Source organism: Emydura macquarii, unplaced genomic scaffold (genome assembly GCF_026122565.2).
Source record: "Emydura macquarii macquarii isolate MOO-44397 ecotype Brisbane River unplaced genomic scaffold, CSIRO-AGI_Emac_v2 contig_967, whole genome shotgun sequence".
Taxonomy (NCBI): domain Eukaryota; kingdom Metazoa; phylum Chordata; order Testudines; family Chelidae; genus Emydura; species Emydura macquarii.
In genome coordinates this window covers 159,307-187,296 of record NW_027131104.1, presented here as the reverse complement: position 1 = coordinate 187,296, position 27,990 = coordinate 159,307, and the positions used below count along the sequence as shown (strand labels likewise).

The 27,990-nt window shown below is 62.3% G+C and overlaps 1 protein-coding gene across 4 annotated transcripts; it reads right to left on the bottom strand.

The window, feature by feature from the left end:
* Window positions 1-12: 12 nt before the first annotated feature.
* Window positions 13-27,101, bottom strand: SORBS3 (sorbin and SH3 domain containing 3). Of its 4 annotated transcripts, none has more exons than XM_067543675.1 (23): window positions 25,294-25,325; window positions 23,368-23,525; window positions 18,567-18,688; window positions 17,476-17,727; window positions 16,921-17,038; window positions 16,045-16,289; window positions 15,646-15,709; window positions 15,166-15,201; window positions 14,743-14,818; window positions 14,012-14,102; window positions 13,085-13,156; window positions 12,485-12,544; window positions 11,876-11,962; window positions 10,272-10,324; window positions 8,126-8,250; window positions 6,336-6,427; window positions 5,975-6,021; window positions 5,166-5,280; window positions 4,366-4,491; window positions 3,207-3,710; window positions 2,379-2,485; window positions 1,905-2,011; window positions 13-1,684 (listed from the first exon to the last, which is right to left on the bottom strand). In XM_067543675.1, exons 3-23 carry the CDS (start codon window positions 18,609-18,611, stop codon window positions 1,623-1,625), a joined length of 2,484 nt encoding a protein of 827 aa, XP_067399776.1. In that variant the 5' UTR covers window positions 18,612-18,688; window positions 23,368-23,525; window positions 25,294-25,325; the 3' UTR covers window positions 13-1,622. The 4 variants fall into 4 exon arrangements, with proteins under 4 accessions (XP_067399776.1, XP_067399779.1, XP_067399777.1 ...); XM_067543678.1 differs by having other exon boundaries at window positions 8,126-8,247; XM_067543676.1 differs by lacking the exons at window positions 23,368-23,525; window positions 25,294-25,325 and adding an exon at window positions 26,918-27,101.
* Between the last annotated feature and the right edge of the window lie 889 nt (window positions 27,102-27,990).

The window sequence follows — 27,990 nt, the reverse complement described above, 5'->3', positions numbered from 1 at the left end:
TTCCTCCCCATATACACAGCTACCGGGCCAGGGGGGTCGCAGGGTAAGCCAGAGCAAAAGGTGGCTGCCAGCTTTATTCACTGGGATGCTGGGCGGCTGCCTGGAGCCCAGGGCTCCCCTTTCATTTGCATTAAATGAGAGAACGTTGCAACCACCCTTGTTCACAGCGAAGGCCAGGTATGGTCCAGCTGGGAACTGCAGCAGCTGGGTGTGTCTGGGGATCCCTCTGCCCACGAATTCCTCCACTTGGTGTCACTGGGTCCCACCAATGCCTCGAGGATGGGTCAGTGTAATGATGGGTGCCTCTCCAATCGCTTAGAGACCTCCAGCTGGATCTGCCCCCTGACCCTGGCGGTGAGAGGCGAGCTCCGGGAGAGGCGGATCAAGGCGGCCAGGGCTGGAAAGGAGGGGTACAGACATCGGGACAATGCTGTGTTGGGAGGTCCTGACCTCTGGGGCGAGCCAGGCCCTGTTGAATCTCCACCCCTGCCTGCCAGCGTCGCTACAAGAGATGCCGGGGGCAGGAGCAGGCGGGTCCCACACCACTGAGGGCCGGAGCGGCTGGGAGGCTGCCCCGGCTGAGGATGTGTGAGGCTCTTGAATCCCATCTGCCCCAGCTCGGAGCAGCCGCATCCCTCACAACACACCAGCAGCCAGTGACCCCCGGTAGATCATGCAGGTCTGAATGGACGCATCCTGCCCCGCCCTCCGCCGTCCCTGCACCTAGTACACAGAGGTGCTTGAGGGGAGTGTGGGTGCCTAGCCAGCTCAGCTGGCACCGAACAGAAGTGACTGCACTCAGGGTCAGGGCAAGGGGAGCCCAGGGACCCTAGCTGGGGCACAGCCGGCTACTCAGAGCGGCTCTCGCACGCTCGGTGCGTCCTGGCACTGGCGAGGAGGCCCTCCGGCTTCCGCTGCCCTTTGTCCTGTGACATGGATTTCCCGTCCATCCCCGATAATCACCAGGCGGGGCCTGCGCGTGGGGTGAGGCTGATCTTTAATAACGGAGGACAAGCAGAGAAGGCTTCCAGGCATGTGAGCCAGCCCTTTCCAGGCAGCTCGGTGCCTCCCCGCCCGGCAGAGGAGAGCGACGCATGCGCGCGCAGGGTTCAGCGCAGTTCGTGGGTCCAGGGAGACGCCGACGGCAGGCCCAGCGCCTGCTTCTCTCTGGGGATCCCGGGGGAGCAGACGTCGCGCTCGGTGCCTCCCCGGAAGAAAGGAGCGTGTCGCTTTGGGGTTCAAGGGCAGGAAAAGGACAAACCGCCCCTTCCCCCACCCAGACACCGCCTGCAGCGAGGCAGACTGGGAGAAACCCACAGGGCGGGCACAGGGCAAGACCCCTGGGGGCAGGACTGGAAGCTGGGCTGTGTGACTGGGGGGGTCTGTTCCTAGGAGAGGCAGGGGCCCGTGCCAGTGCCGATCTCCCCGTCTCCCGGACGCAGCCTCCAAAGGCTCCTGCTGGGAACGTCTGTGGGAGTGGGGGCTGGGCCGGTCCCGGTCCACATCTCCTCCTTCCTCTCCTTGTCTCGGGGTACACCACCACCCCCGGGTAGGCTGGAGGAGCTTGAGTCACAGGAGCAGCTGCCTCTTGGCTCGTGCTGGGGTGCGGGGAAGGAAGGATGTCACACCGGCGCAACATAATTGCCAGGGAAGGTGCCGAATTTCTGGGTTCTCCTGGACACACCTGGGGGCAGGGAGACAAAGGGAGAGCCGTGAGAGAGAGATCTGAGGTTGCCCTGCAGGAGAAATGCCCTTCCTTCTGACGCCACCCTCTTTGGGACAGCCCTGAGGCTGGCGTCCCCCCACGGCCCGCACTCCTGCCCAGCTCCCCACAGCACCCCCAGTGGGTAGAGCCTGCCCCCCGCCCCGGCTTTCTCCATTCGGTTCACAGCCGGCAGACGTACCCACAAACCAGCCGTCGTCACACTGCTGCATGACGTCCACCCGGTCCCCTTCGTGCAGCTCCAGTTCGTCCTCGTTCTGGGGTCTGTACTGATAAATCGCCCGGTACCTGCGAGGCACCAGCAGCCCGTGAGACCACTCCCACCCCTGCTCCCACCCCGGCAGTGCTGCGCCCACCTCGGCGCAGAACAGGGACCCCTCCCTCCTTCCAGCCACTCCCTCCCGGGGGTCTGCAGTGCAGGGGATGACCAGGTACAGCCGCCGGCAGCAGCTGCTTGCCATTCGCTGAGCGAGCGGCTCAGTGGTCGGGGGGTAACAATTCAGATCCGGTCCCAGCCCAGCGACGCCGCAGGCCATCTGCAGCCGGCCCTCGGCACGGTCACATCACCGGGCCAGCTTCCAAATGGAGCAGGGGACCCCGGCTCCCTTCTGGCCCCTCACCATGACCGGGAAGCCAGCGATTCAGCTGCACTTACGGGGTCCACTGTATTTTGGAGCCGTTGTCAGACGGGGGGCTCTTGGGGAGGTGCCCAGCACTGTCCGGATGGCAGCCTGCAGAGGCCAGCGTGTCAAGGGCAGAGTTCTGCAAGGGAGAAGGGAGAGTTTGATGTGCTAGAGCAGTGTTTCTCAACCTGGGGGTTTAGAGGGGTCGCAAGTGCAGAGCTGGTATTGGGGGTGGCAAGAAAGGCAATTGCCTGGAGCCACAGGGGCGCCATGAAACTATGTTACATGCCTCAGCCCCGTGGGGGTGGGACTCAGGCTTCAGGGGTACAGTAGTTTGGAAAGGTTAAGAACCACTGTGCTAGAGACTAGAAATTGACCAGCTGCCCCTGAAATTGACCCATCAGCCTGAATTTTCAGCCCAGGGTAGAGAAGTGAAATTGACTAGCTGCCCTTGTGTGGCTCTTTGCGATATCTACATCTATTTTTTGACTCTTTGTCTCTGACTGGTTGGCCACCCCTGTGCTAGACGACAGCGAACGGCACTGGGAGAGGGGGCCAGAGATGGAGGGGATAGGTACTCTCACTGTTTCACTGAGGGAATTAGCCCAGTGGCATGGAAAAGAGAGATCCCAGGGGAGAGATGCTGAGCCCCAGACACGGGGGGCACTACAGGGGCTGGTGGATGGACTCCAGGAGTGTGTGCTGCCTGAGGGATACAGGTTCCCCGGCGCTCCTGGGACACCACAGGGGCTCACTGGTGGGGAGCCGAGGTCTTTGTGCTGCAGGCTGGGCTGGACAGGGCCTGTGGGGCGGGGCGATCTGGGGAAGGAAGGACTGAAGGAGCAGCGCGACTGTCTCACCTGCCCAGGTGCAGCGGGTGGAGTCTCCTGTGGCCGGGAGGGTGGCGGAGGCTGCGGGCTCAGACTCTGCGGGGCGAGCGAGGCGGTGCTGGGGGCTGGCTGGGGGCTCTGGGGCCCCTGGAGGGGGCCAGGCGAGACTGGGGCATGCTGCAGCTTGGGGGAGACAGGGAAGGTGAAGCCGAAATGGTGAGGTGAGGAGGACAGGGCGCCCCCCTCCATGCCGCCCCACTGGGGGGTGGGAGAACCTGCCAGGAAGGACGGTGCGTGGTCAGAGTGCCAGGAATGCAGCTGGGCAGGTGAGCCGGCATGGACCAACAGGCGTGGGGAGGCAGGGGAGGTAACAGCCATGTTTGGGGAGGAGGGGAACTCCTCCGAGGCCTTGACCCGTGGCTCCTTCACCACCTGCACGTAGTTGGCTGGGAAGATGCCTTGGCGGCTGGTGCCAGAGATCCGTCCCTCGTACCAGTTCTTGTCCACCCTGCGGACCAGGCAGATGTGCTCGCCCTGTGGATGGGGAGAGACGTGAGGTTAGGAGCCCGCGGGGTAGGGACACGGACTTGCCACGCGCCAGCCTCTGTCGCATCGGACGTGAGGCTTCCTGCCCGTCCAGCACAGAGCAGCCCACCCTGCTCCTTTACTGCCTGCCCCAGCAGGTCCATCCAGCCATGCCAGCGGCCCCACCAGTCTGGTTTCCTGCCCCAGCAGGTCCATCCAGCCATGCCAGCGGCCCCACCAGTCTGGTTTCCTGCCCCACTGGTCTGTCCAGTCGCGCAATGTCCAGCCGGCCGGGTTGTGCAATGCTGCGGCCTGGAGGGGAGCGCCGCCTGGTCCCTGGAGACTGAGGCCTTGTGTGTGGCCACAAAAGAGGGTCAGGCCAAGCTCACCTGATGCACCACCACCCCACAGACACCTCAGCCTTCAGCCCATCTGATAAGGCTGCCAGCTACAGGGCCAGGCCACTGGTCTGAGACCCAGCAAACTCTGTTCATGGAGGCCACTGGACAGCTGTCAGACGGGACGGCCTTCGGGGCACTGCCAGCCGGGGCTGGCATTGAACCGGGACCGGAGAGTAGCGGGCTCTGTGTCCCATCGCCTGCAGTTGCAATGAGCGTCCTCGTTAACTGCACGCCCGGGACCCCTTCACAGGCAGGCTCTGTACCTTGCGGAAGGACAACTCCACCGGCAGGTCCCCTTTGAAGCTGTACTGGGCCAGGGCCTCTCCGTACTCCAGCACCTGGATGGTGGGTGCCTTGATGGGTTTGGGGATCTCGGTGGGAGGCAGGACCTGTTTGGGAGAGGCAGGCGAGCAGGGTAAGCAGAGCACGGCGGCGCCTTGCGGGCAGCTGTCTGTCAGGAGCACCCGGTCCAGCCTTGCCTCGATAGCGCCCCCTCCTGCTGGGCTGGGGCATGTTCCCTGTCAAGACCCCCCAGGTGTAGGGGAACGGGGTTAACCCTTTCAATGCCCATCCTCTCCCTGGGCCTGGCGATCAGCTGGTCACGTCGAGGGGATATTAGGAAACGCCTGGCCTGCCGCCCTGCGGGCTCTGTTTAGCAGAGCAGGGAGCCGTAGGGTCTGGGCTGCGCTTGGGAGCAAGGAGCTGTAGGGTCTGGGTGTACTCGGTCCCCACTGGAGGCAGCTGGTCCTGGTGTCTGGATTACCTTAAGGCTGCAGGAGGGGTAGAAGGAAGAGGGGGGTGACAGCGGCCCTCGCAGGTGTGACACCAGCAGTGGCCACTAGAGGGCAGGTCTCTATTACTCCATGCACCAGTGCCCAGTGCCGAATCCAGACCCGCGGTCCAGGGCGCAGCCTGGCAGCCCCACGCCAGACCTCCTCCGAGCCGCCGGTGCCCCGGGGCAGTGGGAGAGCTGGGCACGTCCGAGACCCCAACTGAGCCCTGGGCGCCCTGCCCTCCGGCCAGGCTTGCAACAGAGCCAGCGGCAACCGCGCCCCGTCCTTACCTCCACGTAGTTGGAGGGGAAAATGCCCACCCTGCCGTGGTGCTCTCCTTCCAGCCAGTTCCTGTCCACCTCCTTGTGGAGATAGACGATGTCCCCCTTCTGCAGGGTCAGCTCCCTGGAAGGCCACAGCACAGCGTCACGGCCTACAGGCACTTCCCGGGGGGCTGGCCCCCGCCCCCTCCCGCCAGCCGCCCCCTCGCCCCTCGAGACACACGCAGGGCCAAAGAGCCGCCTTTGACTCCTGACGCCGGGCTGAGTCCTGGCTCCCGGCCGCCGGCCGGGTGCTTGGGTCTGGCAGGACACACCTCAACCCCTCACTTGCCGCTGACACGGTCCTGCTGGACGCCCACCTCCGGCCTCGCTCCCCAGGGGCCATGCCCCCCAATTCTCCTGACGACGGAGGCCGAGGCTGAGTCAGGCATTAAGTGCACTCTTCGGGATGTGCCAGCCCCTAATCACTCCTCTGTGAAGACTTCACTTCCATGCATTCTTCTTTTGCAAGGTTAGACCCAGCGACGGTGGAGTCGGCACCATCTTCCCAGCCTGCCCAGCTGCTCTCCTGTTTCTGCAGGAGCAGCCAGGTTAGCCTGCATCTCTCCCCCGCCCACCCCCTGCCAGGGACCGTTCCCTGAGGATTCAAAGCGCCCAACTAAACCCAACCAGGAGAGGGAGAAAACACAGACCAATTCCACCGCTGGCATGGTAGCTGGATCCCCCAGGACAGAGGGGGATTGCTACACCAATAGGTACTGATCCACTCAGGGGACCTCAGGTCTGGAAACATCAAGGATCCACAAGGCGCCACTTACTTTGGAGACTCAGCCTGGAAGTCAAACCTGACACGAGCAGCTTTCATCTGGGGTGGAGAAGAGAAAGAGTTAAACGAGGGTGAAACCAAATCAGATCACAGGCAGAGATACAAGGGTCCAGGAAGATCCTGGTCCCAGTCCCCCAGCCAGTCCAGTTCTTAAGACCCAGTCTAGGGTCAGGGATTCCCCACCTCTTACCCCATAGTCACTGATTCCTGCGGGAAACCCAGAACCCACCCACTTCTTGGTCAGTTCTCCCAGTGCTCCTGGGTTCCCTGGAGAGATGCCAGCCCAGTCACTGGCTTGTTCTTCTCCCCCATACAGAGACCGGAGGCAGTCTCCCTCGTCTGGGCCTCCTCACCTTCTTTTCCTCTCTCTTCACTGGTCCATCCGCCACCTCTATGGGCTCATTCCCATCAGCCAAGGGGCTTTTCCCAGGGTGGCCCGGGGGATCTGCAGAGAACCATGAAACGGGGTGAGCACGTCAGACTCTGATGGACTCTCGTGACACAGCCCCAGTGGCTGAGGAGGGCGGGTGTGATGGGGAGACACCCAGCATTGTTCCCGTACGGGGCGTTGCTCTGAATCTGCAGAGACAAGGTGCCAGTGGCGATGCATTTCCCGTCCACATGGCCAGCCAGCTGCACAGGAGGGCTCCACCCACCACGTGCGGCTGAGATGGCGGGACCGGACATGTGGGTTCTGGGTGCCTGCACCTCTCCCCGACGGTTCAGAGTCGAAGTTCCCGCCATGCTTACGGGCAGAGTGAGGAGGCTGTGGAGACCAGCGGCTCGGAATAAAGAGCCCTGGTTCTAGCCCCGGCTCTGCCACTAACTTGGACGAGTCGCCTCCTCTCTCCATAGGCTGGGGATGATCATTCTTACCCCCTCCGGTTGGCCTCTGTGTCTCAGGGTATTACTAGCACACCTAGCTCTTCTCAGGAGATCTCAAAGTGCTTTACACAGCAGGTCAGGATCAGGATCCCTATTTTACATATGGGGAAACTGAGGCACAGAGTGGGGAAGTGACTTGCCTGAGGTCATCCAACAGATCAGTGGCAGAGCCAAGAACTGAGCCCAGGGTTTCTGAGTCCTAGTCCAGTGATCTAGGTTATACTACCTATTAACACCCTCCAGACAGCTCACAGTCACACCCCCGCCTACGTGGGGCTGTTAGGATATTATTGCATCTACCACAATTGACTCACTGAAGCAAATTTCTTAATTTATGCCAATCCAGCTGCTCCCCAATGAGCATGACCAGAGCTCTGCTATGGGGGTACTTCTACCCCAGCCGGCGCTCACATTACAGCTCTCTGTCTGGGACACCAGCAGATCTTAGGCCATTCATGTGGAGTAGCACAACAGGCCCAGAGCCAAGGCTTGGGATGGCCAGTAGGCACCCGTGCACCGACCCAGCACCTCCTAAAAGCTGCTGCCTTGTTCTCCAGAATCTCCACTTTCATTTAAAAACAAGGTACAGTTGGGAAGAAAGCCCTGAAAACTTGAAGCGGGTGCAGGTGATGCAGTGACAGCTGCCTGAGTCTGCAGAGAGCCTGAAACAATCTCTCTGAACTGCCCCATTCATCTCAAGGCGATGCCGTCAGTGACGTTTAAGTGTCAGCAGAGTTAACTGGCTCACTACTCCAGCGGGCAGAGCTTATTTTTTGAGTGGAGCTTGGAGGAGTACAGCTACCTGCCCCCCCGCCCCCGCCCCACCCCAGTTCGAGCCCTGCCCAAAATCCAATGCAAAGGGAGGAACCCTTAGATGGCTGGGCTGTGTCCCCTGGCGGGTAGGAAGCCACACCACTGTGGGACAGACGGGTGGACGTGACCAGTGCATGTAACGTCTTACATATGTGGTCTGACCAAAAGTGAGCCAAAGAGGGAGGCTGGGCAGGGACGACTCCTTTCCAAGGGGAAGGGGAAGGGGAAGGGCTACGGTGGCATGCAAAGAGGGGGAGTGGCTCCATGGTTTGAGGGGCTTTCCAGCCGACAGGAGAGCAGGAGTGAAGGAGGGACTGGAGCGGGCTAGAGTGCAGGAGTGAACAGCAGCAGTGGTCTGGGGGTCAGAGGGGAGCAGGGGGGCCATGGGGAGAGGGGCGTTCCTTGCAGCCCCTTGGAGGACATGCATGCATGCTGAGATCCTCACCTGCCCTGGGGGGAGACCTGCTCCAATCGCTTGTGGCCAGGCCCAGGCCCCCTCTCTCCATGCTGGGGCTGGCAGGCGGGTGGTGCTGGCCAGCGGGACGGGTACGGCGGGTGGACGGTGGGCTGCTGGATCAGGAGCAGAGTCAGTCAGACAGCGTACGGGCCTCTGTGGGTAACCAGGCCCAAAACGTCAGGGAGCCCCTGCCCGACCCCAAGAGGAAACCACGGGACTCGGGCGTCGCTAGCGACCCGTAGGGATGTGCCCGCCCGCCCCCAGACACGCACACCCAACGTCTACCCCCCATGCAGCGACACACAGGCACTGCTCGCCGGCGCCCGACACGCACCCTGCAGACCGGTGCCGTGCCTTCGGGCACAGCGAGATCCTGGTATTCAAAGGGCCTGGGGGTGGTTGGTGTGGGGGCGCTCGGGGGTGTAAAGCAAGGAGGCTGCTGGGCTCCTGTGGGGAGAAGCTGGGGCTCCAGACTGGGAAGGGAGATGGCTGCCCGGGGACAGCCCTGCCCTAACCCCTTCGAGCAGAGGCACAACCTGCCCCCAGCGCAGCTGGGCTGCTTCCGACAGGGGGCCCAGGGCACTGACTCCAGCAGCAGCGTTAGTTTACACCGCAGTTGGACCCGTGGCCCGGAGCAGCTGAGGCGGGGTGTGTCCCTGCCGGGTCCCACCTCCACTGCCCCTGTAAAACAAAGCAGTGCCAGCCACCCAGGGGGAATCTCCAAGCAGCCAGCTGGCGACACTGCCCCTGCTCTCAGCCTGGTGCCCCCCACGTCCCACCCCACCCACAGCCAAAGCGGGAGAAGGCTAGAGCAGGGGCCGGGTGTGTCAGGACTCCTGGGTTCTGTTCCAAGCTCCAGGAGCAGGGCGGGGTCTGGTGGGGTGCGGTGGTGGGTAACAATAGCCCCCGGGCGCCCTGCCCCCCCCCAGAGAGAGTGGGTACAAAGTTTGCCTCCTACCCTGGCAGCGAGGCCGGCAGCGCTGGTTCCTCCCTTCCCGCGCAGGCCCCCGCCGGGCAGGAAGCACTGAGGCAGCAGCCTGGAGTTGGCAGGCTCCCGCCACTTGGCTAAAGTTTAACTTTGGCTTTGAGTTCTTAAAGAGGCAGCACCTCCTTCCCAGGCACCTGAACGATGCCGAGGGAGGGCAAGGTGGGATCCGGAGAGGGGGCATGGCAGAGCAGGACACCGGAGGGAGGGGCACCCTGCCCTAGGCCCCCCCACCCCCTTGTCCAGAAACCAGCTCCCTGCCCTCCCCAGCGGGAGGCCCCTGTAGATTCACGGCAGCACCAAGGAAGGAAAGCAAAGGTCTGGCTTCTTGTAGGGCCTACCCCGACCTAGGAGAAGTGGAGGGTTTGTTTTTGATCCCTGTGGCTGCGGGGACAGAACCTGAGGCTTTAGGGGAAAGCTGCCCGGGAATTCTGCTCAGCTGCTTAGCCCTTCACGGCCACTGAGGGGGAGAGCGGCAGGCCGCCCGGGGCAGCAGCGTGGCGTGGGCAGGTGTGTGCTCACACAGGGCGCACCCCCGGCCCAGATGCCCGCGTGGCCCCCTCTTTCCCCTCGGGGTCTTGGCCAAACCCAGCGACCAAGAGAAAAACGGCCGTGCCGAAAGACGGCGCAGGGCATGCCCCCTCCTGGCGCCGGTCGGCCCCCTGATGCCAACTGTCCCCGCACGGCAGCTCCACGCCACCTCTCGCCAACTCGGCCCGTCACCACCACTCCCAGGGACTGGCTGCTCGTCCCGGCGTCAGGCTCAGCCAATCCTCTGGCCCGCCAGTCCCTTCTCCAGGGCCTCTACCCCTGCTGCCCAAAACAAGGGGATCCAAGGCTCTTGGTGCTTAACTTATTAACAAGAGGCTGTTCTTTCCTCCCTCTCTTTTCCCATCACACCCTTCCTGCCTCCCTCGCTCTGTCCTCGGTCAAGCCTGCCAGCCCTGCCCTCCTCGCGCTCTTTCTGCCATCCCTTTATCTTTCTCTCCCTCGCTCCCCCCTTTCCTGCACCTCTCCCGGACTCGTCATCCGCTCTGATCTCACCCTCCCCAGGCTTCTAAGCTGCTTGCGGGATGACGCCAGCCAACAAAGGCTGTCTCACCTGGGCGGTGCCAGCCCCAGCGCCCTGTTTTACCTGGCTGTACTCACCGGGCAGCAGAGGCCGGAGAAGGGGACCGAGCGCAGGGAGCAGTTGAGGAAGTCTGCAAGGGGAGAGAGCGCGAGAAAGGGGGAAAAGGAAAATTAATCATCCAAGAGGCTGTCTTGTGCGGGAAGCTGGAGTCTAACTCCTGGCAGAGAGGAGCCAATTACAAGCCAGCGGGGAGAGCTGGCCCGTCCGTCCGACAGGAGGGAGAGCCAGGCAGTGGGGCCAGAGCAGGGTCCTAGAGTCCAACATCTCTACGGGGGGAAGGCTGGGGGGGTCATGGCCCTACGGCCCCTGCAGAGCGACTGCAATCAGACAGCTAGACAGAGGGCCAGGGGCTCAGCGGGTGCAAGCCAGCACAGCCCCATGGAGAGACAGGGCCGGGAGAGACAGCTGGCGTTACTGACGAGGCCTCTCCCCTAAATTCCCGAACAGTCACCCAGTGCTGGGGAGCCAGGCTGCGGGGCTTGCCAGGGCGATTGAGGGGTTTGGGACTGGTTCTTTTTATTAGAGGAGGGGGGAGGGAGAAGAGCAAGGCCGGCAGACAGACGGAGGACAGACAGACAGTGACTAGATGCTATAAATACGAGAGCTGGACCAGCGGTAGATTAGCTTAGACAGAGGAATACCCACAGGGGCAGGCGGGTAGGCAGGGGTTACAAAACAGTGAGACAGACGGCGCCTTTGTAGGCAGGGAGGCGGTAATGGGCAGAGGGGCAGCGCCTGGCACCCAGCGCGTCTCTCGTCAGGAAGGGGTGCCCGCAGCTCTGAGATGGGCAAGGCTTTGACGACATCAGCCGCAGAGCGCTGGGTGTCGGGACTCTGGCGGGACTGGTTCAGCCAGTCCAGGCCCGGGGTGGGGGGGGAGGGTCTGTAAGTACTTCTCCATTGGGCACGGCGTAAATGCCAAGCTACTGATTGCTGGTGAGAGGGAGGGTGTGCGTGCGTGCACACCCCACTCCCTGCCCCCCTAAGCCAGCCAGCCCCTCCACCTGGGGCCGGATGAGCATCGGTGCCCCCACGGCGGGTGAGGCCCTGTATCCCCGTGAGCCAAGAACTGCTGTCAGCTGGTGTGTCCATTCCGGGTCAAAGAACATCGGGTGAGGTCTCAAATGAAAGCCAGTGTCCCTCTGCCTGCTAATATCGTGGCGAAATGTGCGTGCTGATACCATGTCAGGAGCTCCGGCTGTAGAGGGGCAGTATGTTCACAGTGGGCGGATCAGGGAATCAGCGGGAGCTCTGCCGGCCGGGAGGTGAGAAACGGAGGGAGGGAAATGCAGCGCCGCCGGCTGACGCAAGGGATGCCATTGACACGCGGAGTCAGCATGTAAGAGATGTGAAGCCACACGCAGGAAAAGCACCACGGCCCCTCCACGCGCACCAGCCCCGCCTCCAAATTCCTGCTGCTCTGCAGGGATCAGCGCAGGCCCCGGGCGATGCTGGGGGGTCCGGAGGGGTGGGAGAGAGAAGAGGCCATGGAAGGCAAAGGGCACCAGCTGGAAGCAACGGGCAGCGACAGATATGCGGAGGCCTGGGCTGGGGAAAGTGTCGCCCCCTGGTGAGTTGCCTGGCCCAGCTGCCCGGGGTAAGCGGAGGCCGGGAGGGGTACCTTGCAAGAGTGCCGATGTGTCTCCATGGCTCTCATGTCCTGGTCTAACTCCTCACTCAGCTGCTTTAGCTCTTTCTCCAGTAACACCTGATGGGGGCAAGAGGAGACAGCGGGCGTCAGGGCCCCGCCAGCACACCCAGGCTGGGGCAGAGGCGCCAGGCCACTGCAACGTCACCGTCGTGGAGGAGATGCGGCGGTGCCGATGCCGGGGGGCGACCCCACCCGGCGGTGCCGGGATGCTCCTCGGCACGGGGCCTGGCCCCAGCACCACGATGGCTACAGGGCGTGGAGGTGCCCCGGTGTCCTGCTGCCACGGGGGGAGGATGCCGTGGGGCGGTGCTTGCCCTTCCAGCAGCAGAGCCTTTGCTGACCCCGGCGGTCAGCCTGCAGCACGAGGGCCGACCTCCCCTGGCGCGGGAGGCGGGGAGGGGAAAAATCCTGCCCCGTGGAAGCCAGTGAACACAGCTGCAGAGCAGCCGAGCGGGGTGGGCTGGGACCGCACACAGCAGGGGAGGGTCCCTCGCTCGGCCACGGCCCCTCCCCTCACGCTGGGCTGCATCCCAGGGCAGAGGGCCGCCCCGGCTTCGCTAGCGGCTGCATGGCACTTACCTCGATGGGCTGGGGAGGCGGGAGAAGCTCCGCAGGACGCGTTGCCAGGGGCTTCTTAGGCTGCGAAAGTCAGAGGCAGGAGGTCAGCAAAGCGGGGGCTGTAGCAGGGACTCCCCGGGGTTAATCAGTGGGGCTCCCACCACTCCTGCTGACTGTCCTGCCGTCACCCAGCTCCCTCCAGCGGGATCCGAGGGCTCCTGCACTGCTGAGAAGCTGGCGAACCCTGTCCTGGCCGGGAGCCATCAGCCAGGCGCTAGGTGGGGCTGGGGTGGGGGTTGCCTGCACGCTGAATGAGGCAGTGGGGCGTCACAGGGGCTGTGACAGGCAGGGCCCCTGGAAGAAGCCTAGAGGTGGGAGCCAGACACCCCCCCAAGGATTCCTTCCACGCCCACAGAGTTGGGGACTGGACTTGGCTCAGTGGCCTGAAGGAAAAGTCCCTTCCAGACGGAAGACACTGATGGGACGTAGGGCCCAGGGCAGTGGCAGAGGATGGGGCTGGAGTCGGGGGCACAGGGGGACCTGAGATAGTGGCATGCAGCCCCTCTCAATCCCACTGCCCCCTTAGCAGCGTGAGGGGGGAAAGCACCAGGAGGTTCTTACCAGGCTCCCCGTCTCCAGCTCCTTCAGAAACTGGGACCAGCTGTCATCACTTCCTGAGCGGGGCTCTGCAGCCTGCAGTTGGGACAGTCAGAGGGAGTCACTCTAGCACTTGCCTAGGTCAGGCCCCCGCCAGCACTCCCGGAGCCCCCGCCTGGAGACCTGACAGCCAGATGGGCCCAGCCTTGCTCTGCATGTGGCAGTCTCCCGTAGCCGCACACGCAGCACGACATGCCATGCATGTGTGCACACGGCATAGTCCCCCGGCAGACACACACACATCAACGTCAGGCAGACACACGTACACACCATGCACTCACCTCCCACCCCCAACCAATGCAGCATCAGGCTCTGCCTCCCAGCCTGCCCCCCAAGGACCACGGAGCACAACCCTGACAGCAGGCCAGAGAGCCGGCGGGACTTGCACACAGCAAGGCTGCAGCTCTCCTGGACGGCTCTGTGCCTGGGTGATAGGGTTACCACCTGGCTGGGATTTGATCGGCCTGGCCAGGTTTTTTTTATGGATTTGCCAGTTGCCAGAAAAATAATGGAATCTGCTGGGTTTTTTTTCCATGTGGGTCTGAAGACTTGCATTATCGTCGCAAGAGACGGGGATCGCCAACGTGAGAGGTTTCTGTGTCCAGTGAAGATGCTGCCCCGTTCCCACTTCTGCAGTTTCAGTGACGAGAGAGCCACACCCTCGAAAATACCGCAGCCGTCTGCCCGCCAACCCATAAGCGCAACGCACGTGTGCGTGAGGCTTACGATCCGTTCTCTCTCCAGATACTGGATGTGGCTGTTCGAGGGGGGGACTTGCAGAGTTGCTTTGTGGTTGGGGCGAGGGTTGCGGTGGGCTTGCCGTGTGGGAGGGAGGTGTCAGTTTTTGGCATTTCAAAGGTGGTAACCCTTCTGATGGGGAGGGCTCCTTACCGGGTTGGGATGGTCGAGGACGGACGATTTCCCAGGTTCATAGTCAAAAATGCTCCTGGGCTCTATGGCGACGTCGGCTTCCTGGCCCCTCCTGTAGGTAAGGTGAATGGGGTGAGCGCCGCTCTGCCCTGCTGCCTGCCCTGCCGCCGGACTACCAAGCGCATCCCCATGTGTTTGCAAAGGGCCAGATCACCTGCCCGCCACTGCTACCCCCTTGGCCCCTCTCACAACAGGGCTGCCTGCCCCCTGCCTTCCGGTCACGAGCGAGACAGAGGGGCAGCTGGCATGGAGCCCCGGGTCACTCACACACCGCTCCCAGCGGCACAGCACCTCTCAGGGCCGTGCTGGACTAGACGGGCCATTGGTCTTTCCAGGGCAGGGATGGCAGCCTAGGGGCACTATTGGTCTGACTCGGTGCATCTGGGGGGGGAGTTATGGGGTCAGACAGGCCGTTGGCCTGACCCAGTGCAGCAGGCGAAGGATATGGAGAGAGATGGATGCATTTCCAACAGCTCTTTCCAGTGCAGGCAGGTCCCTGTCCAAGGGCACCGCCCGCCTACTCTGGATCCTGAGATTCCTAGGCCATGCTGCAACCTCTTCATTCTCCCTTTCCCCAACATCGCTCTGGCTCTCCGCCTCCCGACCTCCGGCTTGCTTCCCCCCCACACACAGGAGAGGCATGCATGTGCCACCCCACCCTCCCGTGCCAGCCCTCCCACCTCTATACTCACCAGTCCAGGCCATTCTGCAGGCAAGAGAAGTCACTTGGTTTCGGGGCCCTTTGTGCAAGTTCCGGAGGCTGTGGCTCTGGGGGAGACAGGGAGGAAACGGGTCTGTACCCAGTGCGGAAGGGAGCATGGTGCAGATTCCCAGAGGGACAGGGAAGGGGTGTGTGCTCCCACAGGGCATCACCCCAGAGCCCAACACCCCCTCGCTCCCTGGGTGTAGAGAACAGCAACCACCAGCCGCTTGCTTTCTGTGCATAGGAGGCGGCAGGGGCTGGTGAGCGTCTTCCCAGGGGTGTTTCCCCTATGGACACCCCCCGGCCTGCTCTCTGTGAACAGGGGGGTAGGGGGTGGTGAGGGGAGCTGTGTTCCCAATGGACACCCCCAGGCCTGCTCTCTGTCCCGGAGCGAGCAGATCACGATGCTTACCTGTGCCGTGGTGCAAATCCCAGTCCAGCTGCGGTTCTGGAAGAGGAGGGAGATTGGTGTGAGCAGGTTCCCTGATGGGACAATGCCTGGTGTGGGATGTGCTGGGGGTACAGAAATCAGCCCCTCACTTGGGAGCTTCCGTCCCTGCCTGCTGGGATGCGGCGCCCTCACCCAAACCAGCAAGCGGAGTGGAAGGGAGACCCGAGCCAGAAAGGGCCTGGCCTAGCCCATGGGACTCCTGGGAGCAGGGACGTGGCCAGGAACAGGGGCAGGGGAAAGGGGACGGTGGGGATTAGCCAGCCCCTGCACTCTGTCCCAGGCTGTGTGGCAGGGGAGCCGGCAGAGCGGCACAGGCTCGTTACAATGGCAGTGGAAAGCGCAGGAGGACACAAGAGGTGGGTGGTATTGCTCTCGCTGACCAAGCTGCAGGGTGGCCCAGCGTGCGGCTGCACTGTGAGCAGAGGGAGAAGGTGACCTTACCTGGCAGCTTGCGGTGGATCTGCTGGAACATGCTCCGGTACCAGTCCCGGGGCCTGTCCACACTCTGCCATTGGAAGCAAACAGACAAGGCGTCAGGAGCAGCAGCCCGGCAGCAAGGAGAGCGGGGGGGGCCCGAAAGCTAGTGGGGTTGATGTGCCGTGGCTCGGGGGGGGGGGGGGGGGGCAGGGAAACTGGCCCCACCCCGGTGTCAAATGATGGCCCGAACGCTGGATTTAGCTCTGATACCAAAGACGTCACCTCCTGCAGCACAGCCCCTAGCACCAACCCCGGGCACTGGGATCAGAACTGACTGCGAGGGACGAGCGCCTCCCACACCTTCCTTTCCCCGCAGCGCAGCCCTCTACAGGTCCTTTAAACCCGCCCCCTCCCTGGACTCACGGAGCGTGATGCGATGGGCATCCCCGTCTCATCCACTGGGCCGATCCCATCGTACTTCACCCACCGCTTGTCCTTCCTCTTGCTATCCTTGGTCCAGGTGGCAGACCAGGGGGCTGGGTGGAGTGCGGGCGTGGGGCCGTTCTCTGGGGGGCTCATCGCTGACCCAGCCTGGAGGGGAACAGGCACTGCCTGGGAACTCGGCATCTTTGTTTCTTTGGCAGGCCAGGTCTGGTACCAGTCACTCACTGCAGACAGGGCGGCGAGAGAGATGGGGTTCAGGGCACGGGCAGTCAAAGACGTGTGGGTCCTGCTATGCCAGAGGCCAGGGGTGGGGAGTGCAGTGGCAACCCCACTGATAGCCGGGCCCATGTCCCTGGGAGAGACGCACAGGCTGCCAGACAGACTGCCACGCCACATCTCTGGTACCGGGGCCCAGAGTTTGGGGAGCCCACTGCAGCCAAGCTATTTTTACTGGGGGACCCCAGCTCCCCACTCGGTGTCTCCTCCCCACCACCTTACAACCGCAGCCCTGGGAAAGGTGGATCCCAAGAGAGCCGGAGGCGGGGTCCAGGCCCTGCTCTGCGAGCGCTGAGCCCTCCTCTCCACCCCAGTGAGCCAAACCCTGGGGGAGGCCGGGTGGGTGAGTCTCAGTCCAGTTTCCAGTGGGCAAAGCAGCTGTGACACAAAGCAAGCAAGGCGGGGGGCGGGGGGGGGGCACCAAGACAGCTGTGCCTTCAGATCTGGCAGTCCGGTCACCCCCACCCCCCATGGACACCAGAAACGGCTTTTGAGCCAGAAGGGGCTGTGACAGGTCTCCTTCCCGGGGCCCAGCGTCTGGGCCCAGCACGGGGGGGCAGCGTCCCCGGCTGGAGTTACCGGAGCTCCCGGCGGCCGCTCTCCTAGGCTGGGCCGTGCCGTCGCACCTCGCGCGGGGAGACGCGTCGTGGAACTCGAAGTTCAGGGTGTTGGAGCCGCAGCCGTGGATCACAGGCACCTAGGGGGGAGGCGGGCAACGTGGTTCGGGTGTACAGGGAGCAGACGCTGGAGTGATTGGGGGACAGCAGGTGCCAGAGAGGTTGCGGCCTCAGTTTCCCCTCTCTGGGTTTGGAGCTAGCCGCACACCGTAACAGGTGGGGGAAGGAGTCTGGGCTTTGAGTGGGGGCTGAACGTGTCTCCGGACGACCCCTCCTCAGATATGGGCCCCAACACTCGACACAGCAAAGGGACTCCCCGCAGAGCTTCCCTCTCCCGGTCGCCGGTTCAACTCCGGCAGGCCCCGGCGCCCATCGCTGGTCGACGACCGCTCAGCGGCCCCCGGGGCAGGCCGGTCGGATGGGTCTCAGCCCAGTTTCCAGTGGGCAAAGCAGCTACCACACAAACTACAAGCTACAACGCCATCTCTTCAGACACCCTAGGGCAGGCTCAACTCACCCTCTGTCCTCTGCGTTGCAACGGGACCCACGTGGACTGCTGCGGGGACGTGGCCCTGGGGGCAGCCGGGCTCGGGGCTGCAGGAAGAAACTCCTTCTTCTGGAAGTGGAGGCCCAGGGGCGCATCAGGGTTCAGGCAGACCCCTGCCATGGCACGGGGGGGTAGCGAGGAGAGACCGTGGGGAAAACAGTCGCTGGGGCGTGTGCCAGGTCTCTCCCGCAGATGGGGCTCCCCAGCCGCCCTAAACGTACCCTGCAGGGAGAGGGAAGCGAGAAGCTGCTGAGGAGCCCCTGCCCGCCCAGCAGGCTCCGGTACCCAGCGGTGCAGGAGAGGCTCCAGGGGTCGCGCCTCTGGGAGGGGCAGACGCGAGTTCGCTGCTGATGAGAGGAGGGGGCCGACCGAGCCAGGCGTGGGGCACATTTCTACCGCCGTGCCCCCACGCCCAGTCCATGCCCCTCTCCGACACCCTCTGCTGTCCCAGCTCTGCCAAGCCTGCCCTGCCGTGACCCGCTTCTCTTCAGGCTCTGGACCCCCTCCCGGCTCCGTCAATGTCCCTCAATCCCAACCCTCGGCCCCACCCGCTATTTCCAGCTCCCCGCCCCAAACCGCCCTGCTGCCGCCTCTCAGTCCTGCCCTATATCCCTGCCAGGGCCCTGCCCTGTGGAGGGAACGGGGCCCGCTGCTCTGACGCCGGGGCAGGCGTTCCATCGCCACAGCGCTATGCAACCGTCAGCTCACCAATCCTACCGCGGCCCCCCGCCAGCAGCACTGAGCGATGCACGTGGCCACAGGTGCATCAGGTGCGGTGCGGTGCGGCTGTGGCGTGCGTGAGCAAGCGGTCACACAGGGAGTCAGTGGCAGGGCTGGGGATAGAACCCAGGAGTCCTGACTCCCAGGCCAAGATCTGTTAGGGCCCGTGGTCCCAGTCCCCCGGCCCCAGCTTCCCTGGCTTTAGCACAGAGGCTTCCCGCGCTCCCAGGGGAGCCTGTTCCACAGCCTGGCGCTCGCCACGGGGGAACGTTTCCTGTTATTTGCACACAGACACGGCGATGGTGAAAAACAACACAAGCTCAACGGCATCAAAGCCTTACGCTGCGGGGCTGCGGCGTCCTGGACCCGGCTGCCTGGAATGCCATCACTATCTCATCGCTCGCAGCTGCCCGGGTTCACGGGTGGAGCTGGCAGGTCGGCACAGCGCAGCTCCCATGGGACTCTGCAACACACAGGGAGAGCGACATGACCGTGGCACCAAGTCTGATCGGGGACAGAGGGCAGCATGGGCCAGGAGATGGGGGTCAGGCTCGCCCGTCCCTGTTCATCCCTCCCCACCCAGAGGCCAGATTCACTGCCTGGCAGCTTCACAGGTGAGGGTGCCAGTCAGTGCTTTGGGCAGCAACTTCACGCCAGGGCAGGACAAGAGCCAGTGAAACAGCACTGGGCAGGATCCGGGTCCAGGGGACCTGTAGAGTCCTGCACGCAGAAGCAAACTGGGACTCTCAAGGTGGGGGGATCCAGCAGAGGCAGAGAGGTGGCAGGGTAGGATTTGGGATGGCTTCAGTCTCCAGGGAAGAGCGTCTGAGCCCCAGCTCCAGAGAGACCCTGGCCACAGCCACGGCCGGGTGCTGGCCCGCCAGTGCTCCATGCTATGTTCTTGGGAAACAAAGCTCCCGTCAGTGTCTGGCAGGGGTCCACGGCGAGGTCAGTGCCTGCCTACCTCCCCTTCCCTGCCAGCGCGAACGCTGCGTCTGGCCGCTCTCTGCTGCTATGACAATGCCACGGCCTTGTACTCAGCACTGAACAACAAGCTACAGTCCGAGCTGCTGCCGAGCTCCGGCGTGGTGGGAGATGCACAGCCGTCGGGGGACGTCTCTGGGTTAGCAGAGGGGAGGCGGGAGTGTCGGGGGCCGACGCTCACAGGGAACAAGCCAGGGAGAGCCGGGAGCAGCCAGAGACTTTGGATAGGCACCTGCCGGGGGTGCACCTGGCTTTCCTGCAGACAGGACCTGCTGTGGGATTGTGGGGCTCCCGGCACAGCCTCTCCTGAGGACCCCCCCCCCATTCCCTGAACCCCTCTCCCTTCACCTCCCCCCCATTCTCTCCACGCAGGGCTCAGCGGGCACCAGCCACCCCCAAGAGCACAGCAGTGCCCCCGTCCCTCTCCCAGCATGGCGAGGCAGGCGGGGTGACGGCCCCGTCCCGGAGCCAGCGCCAGCGGGCAGTGCTGAGGCTGGACTGCCAGCACAATTGAGGCAGTGCCACTCATGGGAGGGCCCTGGTTGAGCCGGCAGCACCACCTCGCCTAGGAACTTTGTGGGCAGATTACAGCCCCTCGTCCGTCCGTCCACGGCGGGTGGGGGGGGGGACGTGGAGTTGGGAATCGGAGAGCCCCGACCTCCAGACCTAGTTTGCTGGAGTGGGAAGAGCCGACCCAGGCTCTAACCCCTCGTCCCTCTCCTCACTCAGGAAGGAGCCTTAGATTAGATGAGAAGCCAGGGACTCGGGGACCCAGACACACACCTGGCCTTCCCCAGAAGCCATGCCCATCCTGCACGGGAGCAGAAATCCACTGCCGACTCCTCTCCGGCCTCGCGGGGGCCGCGCAGTGCAAGGGGAGCGCGAACGAGCGCTTTCCAGAAAGCCAGCACGCTTCCCGCAGCGCTGTTCTGCCTGCACAGTGATCAGCGCAGCAAGAATAGGTGCAGGCTAGACCACCCGATGCAACAACGTGGTGTTATTTATATAGCATCCACAGGGCGCTCGGCATTTCACAGACAGATCTTTGCCCGGAAAACCTTGCGATCTAAGGGGGGAAACACGCTCTTCCCACGCTCTTCCAGCCAACAGAAACACAGCTGCGCACATGGGCCTCCAGCCCAGCCCATGTGCGGGCTGCAGCTCATTAACCCTGCAGTTGCTGGATCAAAATAACTGCACAAAGAGACCGGGAGAAGGAGCCAGGTTGGGGTGGGGACATTGAGATCGGACGAGGAAACTGGGAGCCAATGGGAATGGGGAACTTTGGTGAGTGGATGCCTGTGGAGGGAGGGGGAAGAGATGAGGAGCCAGGAGGAGGGAACTGGGGCTGGCGGGTCCAGGGGCTTGGGACAAGGAGTCAGGGCTCGGAGAGGTTAGAGGTGAAGGGGCAGAAGCGTCTGTGCCCACTGCAGTGCACTCCCCTCCACGGCCTGGAATGGAACCCAAGATTCCCGGTCTATCTAGAGGATGACAGCCTACTACTGCTATCGGTTACTTTGTTCACTCAAGTGGCAGACATGTGTGGTGGATCTAAAGTGGCATACTGTCTTTAATGACATGATCCCATACTATTGTAGGCGTGTGTGTGTGTGTGGATACTACATCAAACAGAAAAACCAAAACCCATTGGTAACTGACAGAAACAGACACCAAAACATTATAGTGTTTGTGGTTGCAGCTGTTTGTCACGGTTTAGTAAAGCCCTACACACAAACACACACTCTCCTGGTCTCTTTTATCTCCCTCGCCCACATGGGCAGCTCTCTGGCAGCACAGGGGGAGATGCCATTTGTCTCCAGTTCCCACCCTGTGGGTTTACCCTGCATCCTTGGGCCCGGATGGCTCGGGCACTGGGGCTGTTAACTCTGCAAGGAGTGAGTGAAAAGGGGGAGAAGATGGAGAGGGAAGAAACCAGCCCGAGGCAAAGAGACTCTGGCCAGCTCTGCCCCCATCTTCCAGCCGCCCACAAACCCAGCTGGGATTCCCCAGCGGGCGTTACTGTCTCAGCAAAAAGCCTTGTCCCCAGACACGGTCATTAATGCAGACCAGTCACTCTCTCTCAGCCACGCACAGAGGCCGGGAAGGGGGCGATCCTGGGTGGGTAGCCACTTGCCAATTCCCAGGGCAGAGTGGAAGGGCTGGACCGCAGGCAGGATCCGTTATTCCTCACCAGCATCTGACTTGGCTTCATCTCCCTGCTCCCCTAACCTTGGCACCCCTCTCCTGCCAGATGGGGAGCCTCCCCATCCCAGGGATCGTCCTTAAGGCTGGTTGAAACTCGCTGCACTGGTTTAGCTCTGGCAGGAGAAAGTTCCCCTGCAGGGGGGTGGGGACGGGTTAGGACGAAGCCTTTGGAGTACCGCCGTGCGCAAATATTTCCAGAGCCAAGTGCAAACACTGCGGAGAGAGGCAGGGCCAGAGGGAGGGGGCTGGGACAGCACGTCGGAGCAGGGAAACAATCCGGAGAGGAGGGAAAACCCAGGGGCTGGGAGGCTGAGGGGATGAGTCACTGCTATAAAACAGAGCCGGGCTTGGCCCCGCACCAAGGGCAGGAGGGGGAGGGAGGGATGCTAGCCGAGAAGGGGAAAGGGAGCAGGAAAGAGGGAGAGTGTCCCCGTCTCTCTCGAGGTGCACGCAGGCTCCCTTCACCAGCCCCCCACCCTCGCTCCCCCTTAGGTAAGGCATCAGCTCAACAGACGCAGGACTCCTGGGTTCCCGGCCCAGCTCTGGGAAGGGAGTAGTGAGGTCTCGTGAGTTACAGGAAGGTGGCTAGGAGCCAGGACTCCTGGGTTCTCTTCTCTACTGTGCCACTGATCTACTGAGTGACCCTAGCCCAGTCATGTTCCCTCACCTGTGAAATGGGGAGGCACAACGGGCTGTGAGAGGTAATTAGTTATTGCTTGTGAAGCATGGTGCGCTCTGGCATTTCCCTACAAATCCTCTCCCCTTTACACCTGCTAATTCTGAAGGGGAAGTGGAATCCCCCATGGCCCTCCCCAGTCCCCGGGAGGGGCTGGGGCTGGAGCTGGGGGGTTTTACCCGCTCTTCCAGAGACACTCCCCATGTGTCTCAGGGCCCTGGGCGTGGCTGAGCCGTAAAGGCCAGCGCCTGGCTTGGCCTGCGAGGAAATGGGACGGGCTGAGAGGGAGGAATTGCAGTGATAATCTACCGCACAGACCAAAGTGCGCGGCGCAGGCCAATCGCTAAGGCCTCACACCCCGCTACGGAGGGTCTGGACTGGGTCCCCGGCCACCGTTGCCCCCCTGCACTAGAGCAAAGCCTGTGCCTTGGTCCAAGAACTACTTACCCTGCCACAGACAGACCTGAGCCATCACAACCTGCCCCCCACACGACTCCCTCGCATTGTACCCCACCCCCTTTGCACCCCACTCTTCCAGCACGTCTCCGCCACCCGCTCCCTCGAGCTCTTCCGGAGCCCGCTCAGCCTGCCCACTCCCCCACACCACCCCGCAGAACCGGACAGGCACCGAGGGGGCCGCCACGAACCCTCGGACAGCTGCTGGTCCTGGTTCCGAACCCCGAGGCAGCAGAGCGCTCTGCGGGGCAGGCTGGGCTCTGAAGGCAGGGCCAGTCGCTGCCTCCCTGCCTTCGGGAGGCGTTCCGGGGCACCGCCCGTGGCCCTGCCAGCCTCTCGCCTCTCTGCAGAGGCTGCCTTTGTTACAGCACAGGACAAAGGCATTTGTGGGGGCGGAGGGGAGATTCCTCCTCCAGAACTAGCCCCGGCTCCAGTCTCGGCCCAAAGCCCAGCCCGGGTCCCTCCTCCCCGGCTCGCTGTCTCCCTGGCGTAGCGGGCACCCTCACGGGACACAGCTGGGTGAGGCTGTGCCATGGGGATTCTGAGGGGCGGCACCCAGGGGTGCCCAAGGCTGGTGCTTGGTGCAGGGGGGGCAGTGAGCTGGAACGCCGCCTGCAGAAAGGGCCCCTCGGTGTGCATCTGCAGCGGGGCGACTACCCACGTGCTCTTCAATTCGCACTGTTCTGATGCCCAGCCAGTGCCCGGGCCGCTCTCCCCATCCTCGCGCCCAGCCAGCGCTTGCCCTGCTCTCTCAGTCAGTGCAAAACTCTAACTACCCCGGTGCCGGCCCGATGCCTTTCGCTGCCCCTTGTAATACTCACTATGGGAACAGAAACTTCCTCCGCAGAGTTTGGCTACGAACGTCACTGCCCTCGCTTTACCCTGCAGACCCCCGCAAAGAAATCCACGCTGGGCCTGGCTCAGCTGCAGACAGCCTGGATCACTCTTTGCTCCGGGCTTGCATTTCACTCGCGAGGGTCTGGTTGCAATTAGAGAGAGAGGACAGGTCTGTGAGAGCCAACGAAGCATTTTTCCCTTTGGCGTCCCCGCTAACATTTCCGTTCCCCACCCAGCCGCCACCCCGCAGCTCGTAGCGTGACAGCTTAACCCCGAGCAATAACAGCTGCCACAATTCGCTTTTCTCCAGGGCCTGGCACTCCAGGATCTCAAAGCACTTTACAAATACCGGGCCCAATTCAGGGGTGAGTCTGGAGGGCAGCCGCTGTTACGACGCCGTGATCATAATCATGGTGTCCCTAGCTGGAACGCTGTGCCCAGCTCCGGTCGCCCATCTCAATCAGGGATGAGCGGCGATAGAGGGGACTGCAAAGATGGGTCTGTTAAGGGAGCAGATGGGTGAGCAGGACAGGCTAGGGTGGGTCGAACACGGAACGGCAGAGAGAGAAGAGATCGTGATACATGATCAGGGGCATGGGCAATGAAACCGAAAGGCAGCACATTTATAAATGACGAAAGGAAGTGCTGGAGGGCTCATAGCCACAAGATCTCACAGACACCCAGAGCTCAGCAAGATTCAGAAAAGGATTGGGCACAAGATTCTCCTCCTCCGTCCTCCCGCCCCCCCCCCCCCCGGCACCCAATTGTGTCAGGTGCTGTACACACACATTTATAGACAGTCCTTGCCCTGAAGAGCTTACAGCCTAAACAGACAAGACAAAGGCTGGGAGGGGAAACTGAGGCAGAGTGACTTGCCCAAGATCACACCATAGGTCAGAGGCAGTGCTGGGAACAGAACCCAGGTGTCCTCAGACCCGCCTACTGCCCTGCTCGCTGGACTGCACTGCCTCCGGCTGTTCTTTTTCATGAGAGCAAGAGAGGGGTTATTCTAATGTTGGGATTTCTGGGTTCTCTTCTCTCCCGGGTGCTGCACTTCGACAGCCTGGGGCAGCGGGTGCTGGAGACTCAGGAGGGCTGTTATTTCCAGTTGCACGGTGCACTGACAGTCATGTTAGACATGCAAGAATCACTATTACTACTACTAATTACCGGGGCCTGACAGCCCTCGTTAAGTGGGGACTATTATTATCTCTGCTTTATAGGTGGGGAAACTGCAGCACAAAGAAGAGATGTGACTTGCCCACGGTTACAGAAAGGAACCCAGGAGCCCTGACTCTGTCTTCTAGTAAATCGCACTGTCTCCAAGAGCTGACAAAACAACTCAGCAGTCCTGACTCTTAGCCCCCTGCTCTAACCACCAGACCGCACTCCCCCCAAGAGCTGGGATGAGAACCCAGGCCTCCTGACTCCCAGTCCCTGTTGCTTTAACCACTGGGTATCATTCCCTTCCGCCCATGTACGTATCGTCCAGGAATGAGACAGGCAGAGGCAACAGACATCGCAGCCTCCCTGTTTGCAAGTGAAGTCACGCTCCGGGCTGGCAGTGCCAGAGCTCCGGTCCGTCTGCACACACGCCACCCGTAGCTCTGGTCTCTCTCCCCAATGCAGGGGGGTGCTGAGAGTTTGCAGGTTTGGTGCAGGAGGGAATCCAGGCTGGGTTCGAATCACACTGCCTGGGGGACGGAGGGGGCAGGAGGTGTCTGATAAAGATTGTTCCAACAGTGTTCACCCCTTTGGCTTTTTACGAATAGGAGGATTTCTGTGATCAGAATTCCACTTCCCCCACCCCCGTCCTGTTCCCTTCACACCCCCTACACACACACACCCCCCCTACACACACACACACACACACAATCTCTGCAGAGAAAGAAGGCAGCTCCTACTCCTACCTTCCTGCAGGAGCCTGGCAAGGAACTCCATCTGATGTTCCCAGGGAGCCGGGCACCTCCCCAGCTGGTCCGATTAGCAGCACCCAGGTGGCAGGTGTCAGCACTGAGTGAGCTCCACGCCTGCTGCTAACCCAGGCAGCGCGTGAGTGTCCGAAGGGCTGGCTGCTTGCTAAGCACCCAGCAGCACGGTGCAGCGGGAGGGCAACCGCTGCGCTGAGTGTGTGGGATTCTCTGTGCGTGCGTGTGTGTCTAATAGCCGTGCTGCGAGCTGCAGGGGGAGCAACTCACACACACAACAGAAAAACAAGCAAACTTGGAGGGGAACGAACGTGCCCTCTGACATCAGGAGATGGAGGGAAAGCCGGCCCTCTCGGCTCCAGGGGCATCCCGCCAGCTAGCACACATGACCCTGCAGCTAGCCCCCAGCAAAGGAGAAGTTTCTCTTTTAAGGAAGCCCTAGGGAGGGCTAACGGTCACTCACCCTGTGGGATTGAGACAGCTTCCCCGGGGCCGGATGTCCCGCGCCAGCGAGCATCAGATACTGATAGTGACGCAAGGGGGAACACCCGGAGGAGCAGAGAATTTGCAGAGTAAAGTCAATGGGGAACAAGCTTCCCACTGCTTTGGGTTTTTAGTGACCCCGGCAAGTTCAGCAGCTGAGCAAACCCCCTGTGTCCTGCCCGCAGAGCGCCTGAGAAGTCGGTCTCTTCCCTACCCAGCCCCCAGGCCACCCCAGTCCCTCCCGGCTTATCTGGAAGCCCAGCAGTGTGCAGGGCTGCAATTAAAACAAACACGAAGCTGAAGCCTGTGAAAGGCCATTCAGAGTTTCCAGTGACATTTCCAGAGTGTGGGAGTGCGGACGCGTTCCAGGGAGAGAGGGAGCCCAGCCAGAGTGCTGAAATAATGACCTGCACATGCTCGCTCACACTCCCAGAGCTTGGCTCGGCCTGCCTGCTTACAAACCATGCAGGGGTCGAGAACTGACGGGATCTCACCCGCAGACATGCAGGCCAGAGCCACGCATTCACCGACGGCTACGCGGAGCCGGGCGGGCAGCCGCGCACAGGCCCGCCCGCCCCTCGCGACACGTCCGGAGGCGCACACGACAAGCGGTCACTGGTGTGTATATTTGTGCCCTGAGAACACGTGTGCGCGCGCACACGCACGTGCAAGCAAGCAGGCCCCCAAAGTGCATTTGCACAAACATGCCAGCCCACCCCCTGTGCGGAGCCCAGGGAGGGGCACGACCCCAGCCTCTGCCCGACGCATCCCCCCGGCCATGCATGCCCTTTATGCCTCTCCTACGTGCACGTTTCTCTGCCCCGCTCAGTTCTCATTGCTCTTGGAAGAGTCCGTGACAGCTGGCCGCCTGGAGACTTTTGTCTCACCACTGCCACCTGCATCAGTCCTGACCTGGCTCTGGCGAGCCCTCCGCGGAGGTGTTGGCCATGTGGACGCCTCTCGTGCTAGGAGCTGCGTTGAGACAAATGCATTTCGCACGTGGGCTCCGGATGGGAACAACTTGCAGTTGCTGCCAACCTGGGCCATGTTTAAAGCAGCGGCTGCCTCCATCGCCCATAGCCGCTGGGCTAGCCACCCCGCCCACGTACGATCCTTTCCTCACCTTCTTTGCACCCAGCTTCGGTCGCATCCAAGCCCCGTTTCTCAGGAGATGGGACGAGGGAAGCCGGTTGGGTTAAAAGTTCTGCTTTCGGCCCATCTCTCATCTCAACATCTGCTGCTGCATGCCAGACGAGCGTGCCACGGATGACGTATGGCCCAGGACGGCGCCCCGAGCTAAGCCATTGCTCTGCAGTGCATCTTGGGATGGCCCGAGTGCGGGAGGTGGTCTAGCAGGGCAGAGGCGGAGCATGCAGGAGGAATGGAAGAGAAATGGGGGTAGTACAGACTAGACGGGGGGGCTGTTTCCCTGAGCTGAGAGGGGCTGTTGCTACACTGAGCCGGCCATGAGGTTATTTCAGGGATCTTATCCCTGGTGCGCAGTGAGAGTTTGGCAGTAGCCTGGAAGAGACAAGGCCATGGAGTGGAAACGGCCTGGCATGAGCTGCCAGAGTTATCGTACAGGCAGGTTATCATCTCAGGTCTTCTCTCTGTTTCTGGTCTGGAGGAGCCTGGCTTCCACACTGGGGCGTTTGCACCCCTGCAGCGTGAGCCAGGCCCTAGTGCCCCCCTGTGGTGCTCCTCTGCAGCACACATCCCTAAGGGTGCGCCGGCCCTGCCGAAGAACTCTAGCCCCAGAGGTGGGAATAGAACCCAGGAGTCCTGACCCCCTGCCCCCTACCCCGGCCACTAGACCTTGCTGCCTCTCACAGCCAAGAAGACAACCCACGTCTACTCTTCTAACCACTAGAACACGCTCCCTCCTGATACCCAGCCCTCGCTGCATTAGCCACTGGACTCCCTCGCCCCTCCCAGAGCTGGGAACAGAAGCCAGGCGTTCCGACTCCCCGTCCCAACACGAAACCTGGGACGAAGCGGCTCCTTCCAGCCCTCCTGGTGTGTCTGCGGTTACCTTCCTCCCGTCAGCAGCCCCAATGGACTCCAGGGTGGGGCAGGGCAAATCGGGGAGGTGGGGAATGGAGGCTGGGAACAAACAGAGCCCCTGACCATTGCAAAGCTGCATGCACCGGGCAAGGAGCAGCATGGCAGAGAAGCCGGGCCAGTGCCCCGGGACCA

Excerpts from the sequence above, each read along its gene's own strand:
- SORBS3 (XM_067543676.1), bottom strand. The coding sequence starts at position 18,611 with ATGGCATTCCAGGCAGCCGGGTCCAGGACGCCGCAGCCCCGCAGC. Across the intron at positions 15,710-16,044 it reads TGCCCATCGCATCACGCTCC|AGTGTGGACAGGCCCCGGGA; the intron begins GTGAGTCCAGGG and ends TTCCAATGGCAG. Across the intron at positions 6,022-6,335 it reads TGAAGAGAGAGGAAAAGAAG|ATGAAAGCTGCTCGTGTCAG; the intron begins GTGAGGAGGCCC and ends TCTCCACCCCAG.